General features: G+C 33.1%; 1 protein-coding gene across 1 annotated transcript in view; it reads left to right on the forward strand.

The window, feature by feature from the left end:
• MIPOL1 (mirror-image polydactyly 1) overlaps positions 1-15,289 on the forward strand; it is a 148,829-nt gene extending 133,540 nt beyond the window's left edge. The window contains exon 11 of the mRNA XM_044664775.1: positions 15,148-15,289. Within this exon, the coding sequence (XP_044520710.1) occupies positions 15,148-15,228 (81 nt within the window). The 3' untranslated portion in view covers positions 15,229-15,289. The remainder of the gene's footprint in view (positions 1-15,147) is intronic.
• The last annotated feature ends 5,559 nt before the right edge of the window (positions 15,290-20,848 follow it).

Raw genomic sequence — 20,848 nt, forward strand, 5'->3', positions numbered from 1 at the left:
ACAGCTATAGAATAATGAGATCATATAAAACAAAGTGCTAAATGTAGTATAAATAAATGGAAAGGAAACATGACATAGTGGGATGAAAAAATTACCTCAAAGCCAAGGAGACCTGGTCTCAGTTCTTGACTAAGATACAACATTTTATTGTTGTTGGCAACTTTCTAAAACTATAACTTGCAGAGGATGTATCAAACAGAATTGAGAGAGTGAATTTCCTTACTTTGGAGTTCCTTTTATCAATGAAATTATAGGTTTGGTCCTTATCATTTATGATAGTTATATTTCTTTGAATATATGTTGTGAGATGTGTGAGAATCAAATGAAATGATATATGCAAAGTGCTTTGTAAACCTTAAAACATTTTATACATTCTGGCTATTATTATTATTATTATTATTATTGTTATTATTATTATATATGCTCATAAAGGGAAATGGGAGAGAGAGGGGGAGATGAGTGGAGTACAAGCAAGAAGAAGAAAACAAAAGAGCAAATTCAAGAAGGTAGGAATGAGGAGGATGCATTTGGGAGATATTCAAGAGACTAATTTGACCAGATGGCATTTGGCAAGGTATATCTTGATGTTTATTGGATATATGCTTATGTGATGGTTATAGACCAGATTACAGAAGACATTGTAAACCTATTAAAATATTATATACAATGTCTAGGTTGAATTTATATTGGGAATACAGTTTTATTCAATATAAGAAAAACAGACTAAATTAATAAAAATAATAAATACCTTAACAGATGGCTAAAAAGCTTTTTGACAAAATCCAGCACCCATTTTCTTTGTTTTTTTTAAATTATTTTCATTTATTTCATTAAATATTTCCCAATTATATGAAAAAATTAATAATCTTTTATAAATTTTTCGAGTTCCAAACTCTCTCTTTCCCTTCTCCTCTTTAAGCACACAAGAAACTTGATATCAGTTATACATGTGAAGTCACACAAGACATTTTCATATTAGCCTTTTGACAAAGAAAATACAAATAATGCAATATAAGTTTAAAAGTATGCTTCAATTTTCATTCAGAGTTCACCATTTGTGTCTCTGGAAGTAAGATAGCATTTTATATCATGGGTCCTTTGGAATTAGGAGCAGGTAGATGGCATGATGGATAGAGTGCCAAACCTGAAGTCAGGAAGATGATATTCTCTCTCAGTTCAAATCCAGCTTCATTCATGTCCTAGATGTGTGACCCTGGGCAAATCATTAATCTTGCTTGCCTAAGTTTCTAATCTATAAAATGAACTTGAGAAGGAAATGACAAACCACTCTTAATATCTTTGCTAAGAAAATCCCAAATGGGATCAGGAAGAGTTAGGCTTGACTAAAATAACTGAACAACAACCACCTTTGGAATTGTATTGGATCGTTGACTTTATCAGAGTAGCTAAATCTTTCATAGGTGATCATCCTTAAAATATTTGTTCTTATTGTGTACAATATTCTCCTGGTTTTGTTTATATCACTGTTTTCCCAGGTTTTCTGAAACTTATCTTGCTCATCATTTCTCATGGAATAATAGTATTCTATCATAATCAAATTCTTGTTAAGTCATTCCATAATTGATGGACATTCTCCAGATTTCCAATTCTTTGTTACTACAAAAAGAGTTGCTATAAATATTTTTCTACAAAAGCTTCTTTTCCCTTTTCTTTGATCTCTAGGTACAAACCTAATAGTGTTATTGCTCAGTCAAAAGGCATGCATTTTAGCCCTTTGTGCATATTCTACCTATGACTAATACCCATATCTATTTAAAAAAAAACACAGAAAAGTTTAAAAAAATTTTTTTAAGAGCAGCAAAGACGTTAATAGATTTTTCCTAAAAATGTATTTATATTTATGTAATTATGTAAGTAGGATCAAGAAAAATAATTATTTTTATGGGAAAAGGCATTTCCAAATAAGGGGTAAAGTGAAGATGCTCATTATGACCCTTACTATTTGACACAGTAAGAAGGTACACATACATATACACAATACCAGGATAATAAATATTGATAAATTTTAAAAATTATTGCTTTATGGAGGTAATATGGAGTCTATAGAAGCTCAAAAGAGTTTACCAAAATAATTTGAACCAATTAACAAATGCATCAAAGTTTTAGGATAAAAAAACTAAATCATGTAAATTATAATCATGTCTGCATATTACCAAACCAAACCAAACCAAAAAATTCCAAATAAGCAGAAAAAGGTAAAAGGAGAAATTGCATTCAAAATAGTTATAAATGTATGTAATATGTGGAAATCTACCAAGGTACACACAGAGACTATATAAATGCATTAAAACACTTTTTGCAGAAACATAGACCTAAAAATTGGAGAAATATTTTTGTTTATGGGTATGTACTGCCAATATAAAAAACAATACTACACAAGTTAATTATTTACTGTCATACAAAACTATCAAAATATTTCATAAAGGGTGAAAAATAATAACAATTTATCTGATGAAGCAAATTTTCAAGAATCTCAAGGGCAACCAACCATTGTGATATCATGAACTGTTTCACAAAGCAGGAATTCTCAGAGATTTGGTACTGACTAAAAAATTGTACAATCCTAAAATGCACACTAGAACAAACAAGGAACAAGAAACCATGAAAAACTACAAAAAGTGACTTCTTCCAACCCAGAATCATAGAAAAGGTTAGCCAAAAGTTCATATATGAAGAGGAATCCTTTCTTGTAAGCTGGGACCAGAGTAGCTTCTGAGGGTGATCAAGATTCTTTTTCTAAAGGCAAGAAGAGGCTAGAGCTCTCTGGAGGATGTCCTAGAATGGTGATGGCAAACCCATGACACTTGTGTCAGTAGACACGCATAACTATTTTTGATGATACGTAGCCGCATGTGGCCCCATACAGAGAAGTATGAAACACATGCTGAGGATGAAACATTTGCTGTAGTGTAGTGTAGACACTGTGCACTATAGATGACAATTCTACCTATATTAATTTACCTATTTTGGTTCATTAAATACAGTTATATATTACAATTATAAATTTTTGTTATTTAAACTATAAATATCATGAAATAATGTTTTTTTGAAGTGACACACCACCCAAGTTATGCTCGTTTTTTGGGGGCAAATTTTGACATACCAAGCTCAAAAGGTTGTCCTTCACTGTCCTAGAATCATCAGAAATCCCTAGGGGAGGGAACTTGGTGAATGAGAGTAGAAGAACAAAGAGAATGGAACAGTATAGGTGTCTGGATTTGAAACAGAGTTCAATCCCTCACCCCAACCACCACTCTTCTAGAGCTTCAGAAACCTAAACATCAAAGTATAAAAATCAGCTCCAAATGAAGTAGCACAAGTGTAGAAGTGCTCTATACTGCTGGGCCAGAGAAATAAGGAAGAGAAGGAATAGGACAGGAAAGACAGCATGTATGAGAGTGTAATGCACTGCTCTGCAGTACTCCATCAAATCTGAGAAGAGCCTAGCATCCAGATGAGTTGTTATAAATTGACAAATTTATACTATAAACCAGAAAAAAAAGTCTCAACATTTGATGAAACAGATGATGCTATGGAATTTGGGAAGAACTTGAAACCACAACATTCTTTGTATTCACTTTTGAGTCATAATTCAAAAGCATAAAAGAGTACTTTTAGATAAGAGGAAGAGGAAGCCCTGAGAGGCAATATTACTTTCAGTTCCAGAGGATCAAGAACCACAAGGAACAGTATTATTTCTGGTCCCAAGGGAGGAGGGCTCCTGTGGATCAGTATCAATTATAATCTCAAGGAATCAGGGTACTTTCTTGGGTACAGGCTAGTGTGAAGACCAAGAAAGCTATGACTAAACATCTCACCAAAATACACAATCTTGAAAGGACTGTGAATTTCAATTCTGAAAAGAGCAGTGTGAAAAAGCCTTAAGATTAAGAGACACCTTTCTTTTACCCAGATGCAGAACAGATACTAATATAACATAAAATTCTGAATCAAGAAATACGGTCATCTAATTCCAATATAAAAGAAATTATTTAAAACAATTGGTGATAAAGAAGGAATACTACTACCAAACTCCTTTTAGGAAACAAATATGATGCTCATATCTAAACCAGGGAGAACAAAAAGAGAAAGAAAATGATAGATAAATTTCATTAATGAATACAGGTGCAAAAATTCTAAATAAAATACTAGTGAAGACAAAGATTATACATTATAGCCTAATAGAATTTATACCAGGTATGCAGGGATGATTTACTTTAAGGAAAACTATTAATATAGTTGACTACATCATCAAAAAAGTAATAAAAATCATGATTATATAAATAAATGCAGAAAAACCTTTTGACAAAAAACAACAGTCATTCCTATTCAAAACACTAGAAAGCATAGGAACAAATAAATTTTTCCTTGGTTTAATATGTGTATATTTAAAACCATCAGCAAATATCTGTAATGGGGATGTTAGAAGCCTTTCCTATAAAATAGGACTAAAACAAGAATGCCCATGATCACCAATATTATTTAATATTTAATGCTATCAATAGCAATAAAAGAAATTGAAGGTACCAGAATGAGCAAAGAGGTAATAAACCAACCTCTTTTCATAGATGATATAATATATATAGAAAATCCTAGATATTTAACTAAAACTTAATTGAAACTACCAATACTAACAAAGTTGCAAGATATAAAAGAAACCCATATAAATCATTAACATTTTTTATGTATCACTAACAATATCCTGCAGGAAGAGAGATGACCCATTTAAATTAACCATCAACAGAATAAAATATCTGAGTATATCTTCTAAAACAAATCCAGAAACTATGTGAATTTAACTATATGTAAAACACTTTTATATTTAAATAGTTGGAGAACTATTGTTCATGAATTGTTCATAACTGAGCAGAATCAAGATAATTAAAGCAACAATCCTACCTAAGCTAATCTTCTTACTTAATGCCATTCTAATTAAATTGTAAAAATTTATTAAACTAGAAAAATAATAACAAAACAAAAGGTCAAGAATATGAAAGGAAATTATAAAAATGTAAAGGAAGGAGTTTTAGTGGTACAAGATTTCATACTATAATATAAAGCAGTAATAATTAAACTATCTGATACTGACTAGAAAATAGAAAAGTAAGTCAGTGGAACAGAACAGACCTACAACAAAAAATTGTAAAAGATTATAGTAACTTTGTGTTTGACCAAGGTACAGTTCTAGGTTTTTGGATTAAGAATTCTCTGTTTGGTAAAAATTGTTTGGAAAATTGGAAAGCAGTTTGACAGAAACTAGATATAGACCAATATCTTGTACCATTTACAAAGATAAGATTAAGATGGTTACATGTCCTAGGTATGGAGATATTATAAACAAATTAAAAGAACAGGGAACAGATTAACTAACTGATTTATGGATAGGAGAATTTATGAATGAATGAGAAATAGAAAGCATGAAATGTAACGTAATTTTGAATACATTAAATTGGAATTTTTTGTACAAATAAAATTAATGTAGCCAAGATGAGAAGAAAAGCAACAATTTGAGAAAAAATTTATGAACATTTCTTGGATAGAGGACTCATATCAAATATATAGAGAACTTTTTCAAATGTATAAGAAGATGAGCCATTCTTCGGTTAATAATTGACCAAAAGATAGGAACATATGGTTTTTGGATGAATAAATCAAAGCTATATATAACTATATGAAAAATGCCCTAATTCATTATTAATTAGAGTTCTGCAAATCAAAATAATTCTAAGACATCATCTCACCTCTATCAAATTGGCTAATATAATAAAAAGATGAAATGACAAATGTCAGAGAGGAGATGTGGGAAAATGGCAACACTAATAAACTATTGATGGAACTGTGAACTGGTCCAACCATTTTGGAGAGCAGCCTGTAATTAGACTCAAAGATTGTGCATATCTTTTTTTAAATTTTTAATCATTTATTAATATTCATTTTTAACATGGTTACATGATTCATGCTCCTACTTTCCCCTCCCCCCCACCCCGCCCCATGGCCGACGCACATTTCCACTGGTTTTATCATGTGTCCTTGTTCAAGAGCTATTTCCAAATTGTTGTTAGTTGCATTGGTGTGGTAGTTTTGAGTCCACATCCCCAATCATGTCCTCCTCAGCCCATGTATTCAAGCATTTGTTTTTCATATGTGATTCCTCTCCTGCAGTTCTTCCTCTGAATGTGGGTAGCGTTCTTTACCATAAATCCCTCAGAGCTGTCCTGTGTCATTGCATTGCTGCTGGTACAGGAGTCCATTACATTCGATTTTACCATTAGTATATCAGTCTCTGTGTACAATGTCCTTCTGGCTCTGCTCCTTTCACTCTGCATCAGTTCTTGGAGGTTTTCCCAGTTCACCTGGAACTCCTCCAGTTTGTTATTCCTTTGAGCACAATAGTATTCCATCACCAGCATATACCACAGTTTGTTCAGCCATTCCCCAATTGAAGGGCATACCCTCCTTTTCCAGTTTTTTGCCCCCACAAAAAGCGCAGCTATAGATATTTTCATACAAGTCTGTTTATCTAAGATCTCTTTGGGGTACAAACCCAACAATGGTATGGCTGGATCAAAGGGCAGGCATTCTTTTATAGCCCTTTGAGCATAGTTCCAAATTGCCATCCAGAATGGTTGGATCAGTTCACAACTCCACCAGCAATGCATTAATGTCCCAATTTTGCCACATCCCCTCCAGCATTCATTACTCTCCCCTAGATTGTGCATATCTTTTGACTCAGTATTACCATGATTAGGTTTACATTTCCCCAGGTAATAAAGGAAAAAGGAAAATAAACTATATGTTCTAAAATATAGCAGCTTTTTTTGTGGTTGCAAAAAACTGGAAACTGAAGGGATATTCATCAATTGGGGAATGGCTGAACAATTTGTGTTATATGATTTTAATGGAATACTACTGTGTCATAAGAAATGACAAACCAGATGATAACAACAAAAAAATCTTGAAAGAACTTATATGAAGTCATGCAAAGTGAAATGAGCAGAACCAGGAGGATGTTGTATGCAGTAACAGCTATAATATATGATGATCAACTGTGAATGACTTAACATTGTTATCAACAAAGCAGGGATCCAGGACAAGTCAAAAGGGACTCGTGATGACATAGAAGAAATAGACTGAGTCTGAATACAAATTGAAATGTATCATTCTTCACTTTATTTCTTTCATTAATTTGTAAGCAACATGCCTTTTTTCATAACATGACAAACCTGGAAATATGTATTATATGATAATATATACAACCTATATCATGCCATCTGCCTTCTTGGGGAGGGAGAAATGGTGGTAGAGATGGGGAAAAAGAAAGAATAAGACAGATTTTTGAACATAGCCAATATAAGAATTCATTTCTCTTGAATAAGCATATTAAATTTTATTACATATTTATAACCAATTATATGTATTAAAATATTGCTACATTACATATTATAGTATATTGTATATGAAAAATAAAAATATCTGGTAACAACAACAGAAAAGAAGTATTGTATGAAAATGAGCTAACAACAAAAAAGAACCTATCTTTAAAAAACTACTTTGGTAACAATGAAGATCAAGACACAAATTCAGAAGACAGTGAAGTCAAAATAGCTACAAACAAAGCCTTGAAAAAAATTTAATTTCACATGGGACCAACAACAGTTTATAGAAGAGGTAAAAAATTATCTTCAAAATCAAATAATTTTTTAAAAGGTAAGGAAGCAAAAGAAGAAAATTATGGATAACAGCTTAGTAAAAGAAGCAAAATACTGAAGAAAATAACATGTTAAAAACAGAATTGTCAAAAATAGAAAGAGGTACAAAAATTCCTTAACAAATAAATGAAATGAATGAAAATAATTCCTTAAAAATTAGAATCGAGTAAATGGAAGCTAAAGACTCCAAGAGATCCCAAAAAACAATAAAAATTTAAAAAGAGTGAAAAAATGAAAGAAAATGTGAAATATCTCATTGGAAAAACAACTGACCTAGAAAATAAGTAAAGGAAAGATAATTTAAGAATTATTACATTACCTGAAAATCATGATCAAAGAAAGAATGTAGACATCATATTTTAAGAAATCATTCAGGAAAACTCCCCTGATATCCTAAAAGCAGAGATATATAGGATCCTCCAGTCACTAGGCCTGTATCTCTATCAGCTCAGCCTCCTACCTGCCCTTGAGTCCTGGGCTCTGGAATTAAAGCAAGAGGTTAATTACTTTAGTGAAGAAGCTAGAATTAGGATTGGGAAGGGTTGAAAGAGAAAAGACCAGTCCCAGAGCCACTCATTGCAATTTTAAACTGTGAGCCCTCACTCTCCTCCCAGGGATGGGGTTTTAAGAGAGCACCTCAATTCTGCTTTTGAATATCATTAGTCCTAGGAAGATTTTCACTCGTACTTGCAATTCAGAATGTACATTTGAAGTGAATTATTTAATTGCAGTCTTGAAGCTATCTAAGCATTCTGAAAACTTGAGAAATCAGAGATATTCTGGGAGAACAAATTGTACATTTTCCTTCCCCAGTGTATAATGCTAATTCTAAAATGATGTAATATTTCTTCCTTAATGATTAGATTACATTTTCTATGGGTAAAGGAATGGGAAGGGGTGTGCTCATTTTAAGGAATTGTTTACGTAGACCTTGAACCATCAAATAAACTTCCTTCTCTGTTTTTTTAGTGAATACACACACACATATGTATATAATACACATATATGTATATATGTAATTTCTTTCTTACTTGGGTAGCTGTAATTTGCTCTAAAGCACCTGTTGGTATTGGAGATATAAATTTCAACTTTTATATTCCAAGCCTATTGAAACTAGGGCCTTTGGAGTTTTCTGGAGCTTTTAAAAGGCAAATCAGATTTACATGAAGGAGACCCATTACTAATAGCAGAGTCAAAACTACATGATTCTTTTGCTTTGTTTTCTCTGCCCCCCAAAACCCTCTTTCAGTATAAAGAAGAAAAGAAAATACACAAGTGAGAAGTGATATACAAAATAAGGAAATTTAGTTGTTTCTGATATCTGACAAGGTACTGTCAGAAAGGGTAAGGAAGGTACTAAAAGACCTGGTGATTTTAATGACTGAGCTATTCTTGGGTCATTGATTGATCTTTGAAATATTTGGGAGAACAGAAGAGTTACTATCTACTATAAAGTAAAAAATATCAACTTTAAAAAAGATAAAGAATGGAATTTGCAAATCATAGACCAATAAATTTGATTCTTGACAAAGTTATGCACCACATTATTAGACCTGATTTATGAAAACTTAAAAAAGAAAGTGGTATTTGTAAAAAGCCAGTTTGGCTTCATCTAGATTTATTGATGATTGACTAATTTCATTGTCTGTTTTTGTCAGGTTCACTAAAACATTAGATGGGAAAAAGCTATAAAGTGAATCAAAATTTATGTATATTTACATAATATTTTTACATAATTTACATAATTAATGTATATCACACCAAAATAATACAAATTAAACCTTTACCTAAATTAATTTACTTATTTAGTTCCATACCAATCAGACAACCAAGGAATTCCTATATAGAAGGAGAAAAATGATAAAATTAATTCAGAGGAACAAAAGGTTAAGAATCACAAGGGAAATAATATGAAAAAAATGAAAAAGGGGGAGGTTTTGTAGATCAAATCTCAAACAATTACTACAAAGTAATAACCAGCAAATAGTTTGATGTCTAAGTAGAACAGATTAGGTAAACAACATATAGAAGGAAAAGAACCCATTAACCTAGTGTCTATTAAACCCAAAGGCCCCATCTTACCCTTATTCCAGGTTTATGATTCTTTATGTGATTATAACTGCTAGGAAATTGGATAGCAATCCTGTAGGAATTCGCTTTAGAGCAACATATACCAAGGTAGTCTTAGAATTAAAAGGTCACATCATCTGCAAATTAGAAGAATAAGGAAGATACTACTTTCAAATTAATATACACAGGAAAATAATTCATGACTAAACATTGTTCATGATTAAACAGAAAAAAATGGCCAAAACAAGAAAAAATTATTTTGCCTTTGATTACATAAAAATTTAAACTTTTTTGTACTAACAAATTCTATTCAACTAGAATTAGAAAGAAAACAGTTGGAAAATTTCCTTTCTTTTGAGTATATTTCTCTAATACGGGTTTCAAGATATATAGGGATCTAATTTAAATTTATAAGAATAAGAACCATTCCCCAAATTATAAATGGTCAAATGATACAAACAAAAGCATTTTTCAAGGGAAGAAATCCAAGTTATCGCCACATGTAAAATCTGTAATCATTTAAAAATTCTCCAAAACAGTAATTCTAGAATGTCAAAGCAGATTCCTCCCTCATTTCTGGCAAAGTTGACAAAAAGGGGGAAATTCCGAATGTTAGAGCAGCTATAGGAAATCTGTTACATTGTACAGTTGGTGGAGCTATGAATTAGCTATCTTGAAAAGTAATTTGGAACTTTTCTCCAAAAGTTACTAAACTATGACATATCTTTTGACTCAATAATACCACTATTGGGTCTGTAGTCCAAAAGAGATCAAAAGAAAGAGAAAAAGTCCCATATGTAAACATATGTGTATGTGTGTGTGTGTATACACATATACATATACACACACACGTACACATTTATCTTTTTGTAGTGGCAAAAAATCATGTATTAAGAAAGATACCTATTAATTGGGAGATGGCTCAACATATTATGGTATGTGAATGGTGTCTGTTAGACTTTTATCCATGGAACCTTTGTTCCTATTAATGCCAAACTCCCCTGTGAATCTTCTAGGGAGAGATTTGTTATGCAAGTTAAGAGCAACAATAGTATGTACCCCAAATGGTGATATTTCTCTGGAATTACCAGAAGAATCATTGAATCTATTCCCAGTATTATTTTTGGATGATCAAGAAATAGAAAAAAACCCGCAGATTTACAAAATTCCTGCAGATGTACCAGAAGCTCTGTGGGCAACATCTTCCACCAATGTGGGCTTACAAAAATCAGCAGTCCTTGTCCAAATTGGGATAAGAGGTGGTCCAGCTCCATCAATACAGCAATATATATTGTCAAAAGAAGCCATTGAGGGAATTATCCCAAAAGATAATTATCCCTTGCAAATCAGAATATAACACACTCATATTGCCAATTAAGAAACCAAAATTAGATGAAAATGTAAGGCCAGGTTGCAGTTTATTAAACACAAAACACTTAGTTTATTATTAGGAAATATGGATAGGAAATAGGAAGGAGGAAAGTGAAAGTAATCTTGCAATAGCTTGTAACTGGACCCCAGATCCCAATCCTCACTAAATTTCTCTTAAAAAAAACCCTACATTTATTTGTCTTAGAGGACAGTATCTTCTACTAGGCAGAAGCCCTAGCCTACCTCTACTCTCCTATTCTCTCTATCTGATAATATAACCACTATATATCTACCTTATCTACCCAAGTTAATGGATACTCAATAAGGCTATTAAAGCCTTAATTCAGTTCTCTATCTCCAACCAGAGGGATCACTAGCAGCACAACCTCTTTCCAGGAGACCCAGAGACAAAAGCCCTTTCTAATAGTCTGCAGCTTACAAAACCAAACCCAGCCACACCCTTCTAACTGTCATCAAGTGCCAACCTGCACAGCAGGGGGTCACCAACTGACAAGTGGCACAGCAGGGGGTCTCTTACTGAAAAATATTATTGCTACTTTTCATCTTAAGTATAAAAAGGAAGAAATTAATAAAAACTCTAAGAGGTATAAGAATATAATGCTATACATGCTATAAGAAGTCATGAAATACTTTTTCAGAGAAATGTGGGAAGATATGTATGAATCAGTGCAGAATGAAGTAAACAGAATCAGGAAGGCAGCTTATTCAATAACATTTTAAAAAATAATAATTTTGAAAGGGTGAAGAATTTTGGTCAACAGAATGATCAAAAATGTTTCTAGAAGACTGATTATGAAGGATCCACCTTCTGACAAAGAAGTGACGGACTACTATGTAGAGCTTGACATACATTTTTGTACATGGCCAATATGGAAATTTGTTTTGCTTAACTGTATATATTTGTTTAAATGGTTTCATATTTTTTCCACTGGCATGTTAGGGATAGGAGGGAGGTGAGAAAGAGAAAAAAATACTTGATAAATGATAAATTAAAATTCAATTTTAAAAAATAAGGGAAAATATTTTAAAATGAAATTAGGTCTGTTAAAGAAAATATTTGATGGAGAATAACTGGCTAAGAATAGAAAATGGCATTTGTTATCATAATAGTAAATTCCTTGAAACATAGAATTATCCAATTTTCATAAATGGGCATTTATCAAGTACTTTGCTTATTTAAGTGCCTCGCCAGACGCTGTGCTAAGCTGTGGGTTTCAGAAAGGCAAAAACACAATTCCTGCTCTCAAGAAACTCATGTCCTAATGGAGGAGATAATATGCAAGTAAATCAATAAAAATATAAAATTTATACAGTAAAAATGGAAGGTCTCTAAGAAAACGAAAAGCACTATTGGTGGTGATAATGAAAAATCATCTAAGTGGCACAGTAGATAGAAAACTTGTCTTGGAGTCAGGAAGATAGGCTAAATGACTTAATTCTGCATCAGTTTCCTCATCTGTAAAATGAGCTGCAGAAGGAAATGGTAAACCACTTTAGTATCTTTGTTAACAATACCCCAAATGAAGTCATGAGGAGTTGGATATGATTGAAACAAATGATGAAGTCTTTGGACCTTTTCTCAGAATAGTATTTTTAAATACATAAAATAAATAGATTACAAAATTATATATTGAAATATTGTCTTCAAACTATTTAAAAACAAATTTGTGATAAGATAATGTTTTATTGATTTATTAAATAAGACAATATAATTAAAAACAGACAACTTAAAGTTAAATTATACTTTTTTAAATCTAACTCCTTTATTTTATTTTTTAATATTTATTTTTTAGAAAAGTTAACATGGTTACATGATTCATGATCTTACTTTCCCCTTCACTCCGCAACCTCTCCTCCCCTCCCAATCCGGTGCGCATTTCCACTGATTTTAACATGTCATCGATCAAGACCTATTTCCAAATTGTTGATTGGTGTGGTAGTTTCGAGTCTACATCCCCAATCATGTCCGCCTGAACCCATGTGTTCAAAGAGTTGCTTTTCTTCTGTGTTTCCACTTCTGCAGTTCTTCCTCTGAATGTGGGTAGTGTTCTTTTACATAAATCCCTCAGAATTGTCCTGGGTCATTGCATTGCTGCTAGTACAGAAGTCCATTACATTCTATTTTACCACAGTATATTGATCTCTGTGTACAATGTCCTTCTGGCTCTGCTCCTTTCACTCTGCATCAATTCCTGGAGGTCTTTCCAGTTCACATGGAATTCCTCCAGTTTATTATTCCTTTGAGCACAGTGATATTCCATCACCAGCATATACCACAATTTGTTCAGCCATTCCCCAATTGAAGGGCATACCCTCATTTTCCAGTTTTTTGCCACCACAAAAAGCATGGCTATAAATATTTTCGTACAAGTCTGTTTATCTATGATCTCTTTGGGGTACAAACCCAACAATGGTATGGCTGGATCAAAGGGCAGGCATTCTTTTATAGCCCTTTGAGCATAGTTCCAAATTGCCATCCAGAATGGTTGGATCAGTTCACAATTCCACCAGCAATGCATTAATGTCCCAATTTTGCCACATCCCCTCCAACATTCATTACTCTCCCCTTCTGTCATTTTAGCCAATCTGCTAGGTGTGAGGTGATACCTCAGAGTTGTTTTGATTTGCATTTCTCTAATTATTAGAGATTTAGAACACTTTCTCATGTGCTTATTGATACTTTTGATTTCTTTATCTTAAAGTTGCCTATTCATGTCCCTTGCCCATTTAAAATTATACTTTTTAAAGACACATGTGAAGGCTAATGTTATTTATCTTGAGTAAGAATATTAAACTATGGGATGGACTTTGACAAAACCAAATACATTTTGTGTTTTTCAACTAATCAGTTTTGATCTTTCATTTTGAAGATCTTGATTCACAAAGATATGTTGTTACAAATGTAATTAAAACTTTCATAATGTCACTTTATAAGCCAGGCATAGACTTCTCATAAGAAACATCGTAATTCTTCAAGGTTTTTTTTAAAAATTAAGTTCCAAGGGGCAGCTGGGTAGCTCAGTGGACTGAGAGCCAGGTCTAGAGATGGGAGGTCCTAGGTTCAAATCTGGCCTCAGACACTTCCCAGCTGTGTGACCCTGGGAAAGTCACTTGACCCCCATTGCCTAGTCCCTACTACTCTTCTGCCTTGGAGCTAATACACATGGCTACAAGATGGAAGGTAAGGGTTTTAAAAAAAATTTAATTTCAAAAGTAGTGAGGCTTTTCTTTTTTTAAATATCAAGTTCATCGATTACATGAGCAATGAATTAGAAAGCAGAATCCAAAAAATATATTGCTTACAAGAAACACTTGAAATATCAATATTCACAGTTTAAATGATTTTTAAAAAGCAGAAGTGATCATCTTTATCTTAAGGTGAAGCAACAATAAAAATAGACATTGTCAAAAGAAAGTAGCAAGGAAGCTATGTTATGTAGAAAGGTGCCATAGAAATGGAAATATATGAAATCATTACATATACATTGATTGGCATAACACTAAAAACTCAAAGCAAAAGCTAATCCCTTTCATATCTAAACAAATCTAACTTAAGCAAAAAAATGTTAAAGATCTAAATGGAATTTTTATAACATTCGCTATGATAAGTCTGGCAATTTATTATGAAAAATACTAAGCATTATTTGAGCCTTCAGTGAGTTGTAATCTTTTTTCTCACTGAAGGTCTTGCCTTAATGTTGATGGCTGCTGGCTGATCTGGTGGTGCTTAGTGAAAGTTGAGGGCGATGGCAGTTTCTTAAAATAACACAATGAAGTTTACTGTATTAATTGACTCTTCCTTTCAAAAATATTTCTCTGTAGCATGCAATGCTGTTTGATAGCACTTTTACCTACAATAGAACTTCTTTCAAAACTGGATTTAATCTTCTTAAGCCCTGCTACTACTTTATCAACTAAGTTTATGTAATATTCTTCCATTTTGTCATGTCTCAAGAAATTGGGAGAGAGAGAGAGAGAAAGAAAGAAAGAGAATATTGTTGGTGGAGCAGTCAGAAAACACACATTTATTGAGTAAGTTTGTTGTCAGGTTCATGGTGCCTCAAAACAATTACAGTGCTAACATCAAAGATCACTGATCTCAGATCATCTTAGCAGATATAATAAAATGATAAAGCTTGAAATATTGTGAGAATTATCAAAATGTGACACAAGACATGATATGAGCACATGCAATTGGAAAAAAATGGCATTGATAGACTTGTTCAACTCATGGTTGCCACAAACCTTCAGTTCATAAATTTTTTAAAAATGGAATATCTGCAAAGTGCAAAAAGGTAAAGCACAATAAAATAAGGCTTACTTTTGCATTTTAATAAAAACCTTGTATAATAGAAATTTAAAGTTTCATATATGAACCTCTTTGGTCTCTGTATGTTGAAAGGCCTATGCTTGTTGATTTGCTCATAATAAAAAAAATTCTCTGCATAGTTTTCATGGCCACTCCCCTTGATTTGAATAGAGATTATGCTTTCTTTAATCATTGCTGTCTTTTATTTGACTTCTGCTAGCTTTTCTTCTATTTTAATATTTTTCTTTTCATAATTTGTTTTTTTCTTATAGTTTCTATTTCTTTAGAAAAAAACTATTACATATTAAAATTTTCTTACTCCCCTGTTCATAGTTTTAAATTTTTTTCATTGAAAATTGTTTTGGGGATCAATTCATTCTGTTTCTTTAAAAATTTATTCTTCTTTTGAGGCATTTTAGAGTTTTCTGGCTGTTATTCTGTGATTGCTCCAGATTCTCCAAGGCTTCTATTCTTTGAAGTCTTGTTTATCCTTCTGTCTTTAGGATCTTCTTCCTTACTTTATTTCCTCATGTGATAGGGTTTTATTTAATTTTTTCCTCATGGTCTTTCAACATTTCTCTTATATTCCCCATCACTTCCCCGTTGAAAATCTTCACTCCTTGACCTTTCCCACTTCCAGTTTTGCATAAATTCTTTGTATTGAACTTCTGGGCAATCTTTGTCCTCCCTCCTTGGGGATTTGGAGGTTCACTTATCCTGGATTATTTTTCTGGGTAACATCTCAGGGAGAGAATTGTACTACCTAACTTTCTGGTTTCATTTTTCTTAAACACAACACGGTTGTTCCCTTATAACTTATAGTTTTGAACACCATTTATGTATTCTGCCCTGTTTATGTCATTTCATGAACTCTTTGAGTCCCTTTCATCTTTCCTTTACGTGGATAAACATTATAAATATCCTGTACTTCTGGCAGAGTTAGGTTGGGCAGGGAGGAGAGCAGAGGGTGTTTTACAGGTAGAAAGGCACTATATGTATATATAATTTATATATTTTATTTGCCCAGAAAAATTCTATGTGATCAATGAAGACAAAGTATAAACGTTTGAGAATGAAAAATATTTTGAAAAGTTTTCACAAGGACATTTTTAGAAAGCAAAAAAAAAAAAGCCTTCTGGTCAAAAAAGAAAAAATTGCTAAGATAATCTACTCCTAAGAGCATTGTATTAACAAAGTCACTAAATGAAAAGAAATATTAGCAAAATATGTTTGAAGTAAACATATTAGAGAAGGTACTAACCTACAACTAATTAATACTTTTATCCATAAGACTCATAATGAATATTCCTCAATGGAGCGATTTACAAAGTTAGAAATAGAAACTGAAAAAAAAGCTTAACATCACTAATAATAAAATTCCAAATCAAGAAAAAATTAAGATCAACAAACATTTTATGTCATTATAATATAGCACAAAAACTGTGCTAAGTCCTGAGGATACAATGATAGAAATAATAGTCTCTGTTAGTAGCTAATCTGGGAGGCAACATGTACATATTTCAGAGAGTTAAAGACAGAGAGAGAGACAGAGACAGAGACAGAGAGACAGAGAATGAGACAGAATCAAAAGAAACATAATCCCTGCCTTCAAGGGACTTAAATTCTGATGGAACAAGGCAACATACAAAAGGAAGCTCAAAGATGAGGAGGGAACATTAATGAAGGTATTTTGAAATACATTATTTCATTATTCATAAATTAGAAACAGAACCTAGAAATGAATAAAGAGAGGCTTGTTTATCTCCTTCACAAAATGGAGCCTCTATTATAAATTCGCCAATGTTAAAAGAGGGGTGAGGCTTGAGGAAGAATATTCCAAACTCAGCAAGTAGTAAATGAAATCCAGCTATTCACTCACCCAAGTTCATTCTAAGAGGCAGGTCAAGACAGTGACTCAAGCTGAAAGTGACTCTTGAGGCCGGCTTTCTTCCTTAAGCTAAACTCTCTTCTTCAAACTGAATTTCCAGCTTCAAAAACTCAGGGCCTTTTATAGTGGCTTCTTGTCCCTTCCCCTCTTCACAGGGGCCAATTACAGCTTCCAAACTGCCCAGGGTGGGGCAGTGTCTGTGGGATCCATTCTCACCTTCTGGAGGTGTGAATTCTCATCCAAAGGGTTCAGTTTCCTGGCTGATTGAATTTCTGAGGATGTGAATTCTCCAGCTCCTCCATCTAGTTCAAGCTTGTGTTGATTAAATCAAAAGGTAGACAAAGGAGAGTTAATCATGTCTTCACAATCTAGTTAGGTACTAAGTAGGGGTACTTAAGTTATTGTTAACCAAAGTGTTAACTCCAACAAGGCAAAGAGAATAAAGGATTCCCTTTTTATAAGTATAAATTCAGAATGGACAAAGAGAACCAAGAATTTCCTTTCACAATCCCCCTGGTGATCCTTGGGAGACTAGAATTATTTAAACATAACTATCTTGTACCTGTAAAGATCTTCTAGCTAACTACAATAGTTAGAGATAAGAGGGAAATAGAAGAGAGAGAGAGAGAACAAAACCAATGTCTTTTAGGAGCATTGACAAAAAACCAATTACGGGGCAATCCCTTTTGGCATAAGAGAATTTAGAATAAATGTGTTAAATCCCCCAAAGTTCAATCAGTTATGCTCCATCCTTCATTCTGGGTCTTCTGATGCTGTGGGGATTTCTTCAGGCATCTTCATGGCACCTTCTTCAAATGGTTCATTTTCTGGATTCACCTTTTCTTTACATGGATAAACAGTATAAGTATCCTGTACTTCTTGTAAAGTTAGGTTTTCTGGATTCAAAAAGTTAGCAAGGTTCTTTCCCTGAAATTTTTTTCTCAAACAAAATTTTAAGTCTTGGATTTTATGAGAATTATACAATCCCCCTGAGGAGGGTGTTGACCAACACTCAGATCAACTCAATACATTAATTTTCATTTAGAAAATAGCTTTATATAAAACTTTTGTAGTAGTGTTATAGATAAATTAATAAAGTAGAGTATAAATGTTTAAGATTAGGTATTATTAGGAGGCTTATCAAGCAAGGCTGGAGAATTCTAAATGGAATGGGGAAGTAGCAAGTGGCTCTCTCTCTCCTGAGATGGACTCCATGTTGGCTGAGTGCAAGTTGCTCCTGACTAACTGACTCAGTAGGAGACCTCAGGGAAAGTGAAGTTTGTATCCTGGTATCCTGAAGGAAGAATCATCTTCCTGTGGGAAGTTAGGTCGAGAATGTCAAACCTGACCTGGGCTGCTGATCATCTAAGGCTGGTTTAACTCCCTAACCGTAAGTAATTCTATCTCAAGAATTACTGGCTGAGGACCTTGGAGAGCTGTATCATTGCTGGATTTGGACAGGACTTAGCAGTGAGGATCCCACTTCCATCCCTGATAGTCCAGCAGTGCCTTGATATAGCCGTTAGCTTAGTGTAGATAAGTTCCTTCTCTGACCCAGAGACTTGTCCATAGGTTGTTAGAATAGTCATCCCTTTCCCTACCTTCAAAATCACAGTTTATCTAATTAAACCTGTACTGTTATTCTTTTGTCCCAGTCTACTCACTTATTAGTTTCACAGACTCCCAGGCTTGGTGGATCTGTGCTGGCAGTTGGTCTCAACTGCCAATCCATAATCTCCCATTCCTTGTTCTTTGGAGGGGTTTGTGTTTCCCAGTTTGTTACTCCAGTCTGTTATCCCTGTCCAGTCAGTCCTCTTCTCCTCTTTCTCTAAACCCAGTAATATTTAATTTACCCACAAGTGTTTCCCCATAAAAGTAGGAATTTCTGTTTTGTTCTCTACCTTTAAATCAACATTCTTTTTAAATTCTTTTTAATTAATATATATATACGTACATATATATATGCGTGTATATATATATACATGTATATATATATATATACACGCATATATATAATTCAGAAGCTGCTAGGCTTCATGTGAAATGCTCCCTCTTACGGCCCATTTAGGGGTACCACACCCCTTAGGAAAACTTTCCCACCTCGCATATAAGAATATAACCCATCACAGGGTAAACAAACCCCTTGGATTTGCTCCATCCTTTGGCATGAGACTGTTATATGTCCCATCCATTGTAATGTGGAGGCGAGGACTACAATAGTGAAAATAACTTTCAGATTTTTCATTCATTATATTTTTATAAATGGGGGGTTGGGTAATATTATACCCCTTAGAAAACCTTTCCACCTTCTGGATGAGACATTTATATCTCTCATCTACTACATTTTTATAAATGTGGAGGTGGGGAATATAATAGGCACTTCACTTCAGAAGGCCCTTTAAAATCAATTCAATTTTTTTTTCGATCATTAAATTTTCCTGGTCTTTTACAATGATATTTTCATTAGCCCAGTCATATGGGGACTGAATTCAAGAGTCCCCTCCGCCCCTTTTCCCCCTAATTCCAATGCTCCTTTACAGAGACTTCTTCACTATTTGGAGGGGAACAAACTAAAATAGTTGATTCCTCACATAATTTTAGTGTCATAGTGCCCTCTTGAGCACGTGTTATTGTGTTTCTAAGTTTACATTATAGGGCTCTCCTTGGCAGATTTATAGGAGAATGAGGCCCAATTTGGGTTATGCCTCTCAGTATCATGTTTGGTTGCCTATTTATTTTTAAAGTTTAGGACTTAACTTTCTTCAGCTGAGGAATTAGTTTACTAATAGCTGGCTGAGGGTTAGTTTAGAGATAGTATAAAGGAAAATATCAGATTATGTAGCATTTCACTTGTATGTTTAATTGTTTTTGTTGTTGGTTATTAATTTTTGATAAAAATTAAAAAGAAGAAAAATATCCATCCAAGTTGGTTTTGACATGTAGGACATTAAAAAATGGATCTTGATCTCTTGCTAGATTTATATTTCCAGAATATATTGCCTAAGAGTTATTAGATCATTCTTAAAGTAAGTTTGTGAAAAAGGGAACTTAACTCATTTTATATGTAAGTTGTACCCTCTTCCTCAATACTCTATTGTCAATTACTATTAGTAATACTAAATTTTTTTTTTATTTGAAAGGATTTGGAAATTTCATTATCTATAAGGACATTTCTGTCCTTTTAAACTTTGGAAATATGACTGCTAGATAGTAATCTGCATGGGCACAGGGACTATTCTTATCTAATTTCTCTTTTGCCTAAATAAGTGTTGAATTTGAATTATAAACCAATAGGATTAAGAATTATTTCTTGACTTTTAAAAAAATTACTTTTACTATCTAGAAGAACTAAAAATTTATTTGAGCCCTAAATTGGTCATTGATACTTTTGAAAAGGGAAGAAACTTACTACCCTTCCCTAGGAAGAAGGAAACCACATCCTATATTCATATATGTAAT

This window comes from Gracilinanus agilis, chromosome 2 (assembly GCF_016433145.1).
Source record: "Gracilinanus agilis isolate LMUSP501 chromosome 2, AgileGrace, whole genome shotgun sequence".
Classification (NCBI taxonomy): Eukaryota; Metazoa; Chordata; class Mammalia; order Didelphimorphia; family Didelphidae; genus Gracilinanus; species Gracilinanus agilis.